We start from the raw sequence: 2520 nt of genomic DNA, 5'->3' as shown, positions 1-2520 counted from the left end.
GATAACAAATGTTCATTAAAAGTATTCAACTAATGTACCATTTGGAAAACTAGCCCATGCAGATGCATGGGTTGATGACTAGTTTATCAAACACAAATTGACCCTAATTGAACACAACAATTATTCAAATTCTTTCGATGCGTTTTACGAGATAATTATTAAGTGTTGACGGAATATTATTTATGTTTCCCATATGTGCTGAGACCTATTACATGATATTAAGAATCTACACTTATTTTTTCTGTCAATATTTCACGTTGCCAAAAATGCAAGTACTGTCAATGTTTTTCATGAACTACTAAGTATAACTATGCACGGGCTGATGACTAGCCCGTGCAAATGCACATGTTGGTGACTAGTATAATAGAATAACGACTCAATTTATCCGAAGAAAAATCAATTGCTTAAGGAATGACAATTACCCGTCCCGGTCTCAAAGCTCCACAACGCATTGGCAAGAAATTGATTTATCCGAAGAATAATCAATTGCTTGAGGAATAGCAAATCCGTTACAAAAAGTAAATTACAATAAAAACGTTAGGAAAATTTGATGAACCTTTTTTTTTTGAGGGAATTTTTGATGAACCGTTTGTAACAGATAGCATGCGCTTTTATTTTACTCGTACTAAACAAGATGGAGCAGCTGGTTTCAGGCTACTACATAATCTACAGCATATGTTGGGTATGTGGTAGTCCAATAGTACACTTGTAGATAAAACAGATTTATTATTACAGGCAGAGGCAGTAAAAGCTCTAGGCGCTTCGAGTGAAATTGAAGTGGCTGCACTGCATATAGTAGGGCATCGTGCGCAACCCGAGCCGCTTCTTCTCCATGTCGAACTCCAGCACGATGTTCTCCATCTGGAGCCCTCCCACGATCACCGCCGGCGCCCTGCCGTCCCCGGCCTTCACCCCCTTCATCTCCACGAACGCAAGGCACGCCGTCCCCGGCTCGACGTCCACCATCGAGTTCACCCCGGCCATCCTCCAGTCCCTCCCGCCGTCGAGCGCCAGGGTGACGCTCGGCACCCAGTACCCGAACCTCGTGTTGCCCAGCGTCTGCGCGTCGTAGCACAGCTCGAACGGCGCCACAGGCCTCACCGCGCGCGCGACGGGCCCTCCTGGCGCAGCCTGCGCCGCCAGGGCCTTGACGAACGCGTCCACGAACGGGCGGTAGACGTCCCGCCGGAGCAATGCGTAGGGCACCCTCGTGCTGAGCATCACGCCGCCCGTGGCGAGCGCGCGCTCGGAGACGAGGACGCGGGTGTTGTCCATGCTAATGGACTTGACCGAGATGTAGTGCGCCGGGCTGCCCTGCTTGGTGACGAGCGGGGTGTGGTCCATCGACTGCGTGTAGTCCGACGGGTCCACCCAGAAGTGAAGCGGGCCGCCGCCGAAGATGGCCACGCCGTCGCCGTTGGCGCCGCCGCGGGGGGGCAGAGGAGGAACTTATTGGCGACCTTCTGCGTGGACGCCACCTGCGCCGGAAGCGCCAGGCCGGAGCCCGCCAGCCCGGCAACGCCCGTGGAGCCCCGGGGCAGCGACGCCAGGAGCTTCCTCGGCGCGCACGCCGCCACGGCCCTGACGTTCACCTGGCTCACCGGGTTCCTCCCGTCGGTGGTGTTGGCGACAAACCTTGTGTGGACGAGGTTCCCGGCAGCGCACGCGCCGGTGACCGGGTTGTACGGGTAGACCGTGCACGTCCTGTCGCCGTGCCAATCGCGGCCGCAGCCGGGCGCGTGGCAGCCCGGGACGGGGTAGGCGTTGGCGAGTCGGCAGGTGGGGCTCTTGCACGGGAGCTCCGCCGGCAGGTGGTCACGCTGGCAGGTGGACCAGACGAGCGGGCCGGCGATGTCGACGACGAGATTGGCTCCGTCGTGGAAGGGGAGGGTGTAGAGGGAGGTGGCGAGATCCTTGGTGACCGGGGCGAGCACCGGAAGACGTTGGCACGACGCCGGCCACGCCAGTGCGACCAGCGAGGCGGCCAGGATGAGGAGGAGTCGTGCCATCTTTCTTGCGCCAATGGCCAGTGAAGATCGATCGGGACTACGGATTGATTTGTCAGTGTGGAACTGATGACTGTTTCGACGCGTGTGTGCATCTCTTTTATAGGCACCGTGTGGGTTCTGGTCTTGAGCATCCGAGCATGTGCCATCTCTGCACACCGGATTAATTGGCGACCACCGTGGACGGTGACCAGCTGTGTGCTGCTCATAGTTAAATTGGTTTGGCGTGCGGCGGACGCACAGTGCCCAAATATAGCGTGCGTACACAGGAAGATGCATGCAATGTGCGTACGCAGAGCCGTAGACGCTCCATGGTATACATTCACCGAGGCTGTCCGGAACGCAACGGGAGCATCACACCTCGAAACTACTTTAATACTTTATGGACGACAGCTTGCTAGCCCACCCTGGCACGACAACTGATCGAAGGGTGCTAATCCATGCATCAGACGTAATAAAAGGCTCAGCTCAGTCACCGTGCAGAAATCGTTCAAACAGTGTCGTGTGTGTAGCA

The 2520-nt window shown here is 55.4% G+C and overlaps 1 protein-coding gene across 1 annotated transcript; it reads right to left on the bottom strand.

The window, feature by feature from the left end:
• Nucleotides 1-753: 753 nt before the first annotated feature.
• On the bottom strand, nt 754-2058 carry LOC123066498 (chitinase CLP-like). The gene is made up of 2 exons (XM_044489566.1): nt 1479-2058; nt 754-1347 (listed from the first exon to the last, which is right to left on the bottom strand). The coding sequence occupies exons 1-2, from the start codon at nt 2007-2009 to the stop codon at nt 754-756; spliced, it is 1125 nt and encodes a 374-aa protein (XP_044345501.1). The 5' UTR covers nt 2010-2058.
• Nucleotides 2059-2520: the final 462 nt, after the last annotated feature.

Source organism: Triticum aestivum, chromosome 3B (assembly GCF_018294505.1).
Source record: "Triticum aestivum cultivar Chinese Spring chromosome 3B, IWGSC CS RefSeq v2.1, whole genome shotgun sequence".
Lineage (NCBI taxonomy): Eukaryota > Viridiplantae > Streptophyta > Magnoliopsida > Poales > Poaceae > Triticum > Triticum aestivum.
The sequence above is the reverse complement of the archived record's forward strand: the minus strand, read 5'-3'. Positions and strand labels throughout refer to the sequence as shown.

What these genes read in the sequence shown, in the direction of transcription:
- LOC123066498 (XM_044489566.1), bottom strand. Translation starts at nt 2,009, where the DNA reads ATGGCACGACTCCTCCTCATCCTGGCCGCCTCGCTGGTCGCACTGGCG. An exon ending in GCCTGGCGCTTCCGGCGCAG is followed by an intron (nt 1,348 to 1,478) that starts GTGGCGTCCACG and finishes GACTACACGCAG; the next exon opens with TCGATGGACCACACCCCGCT.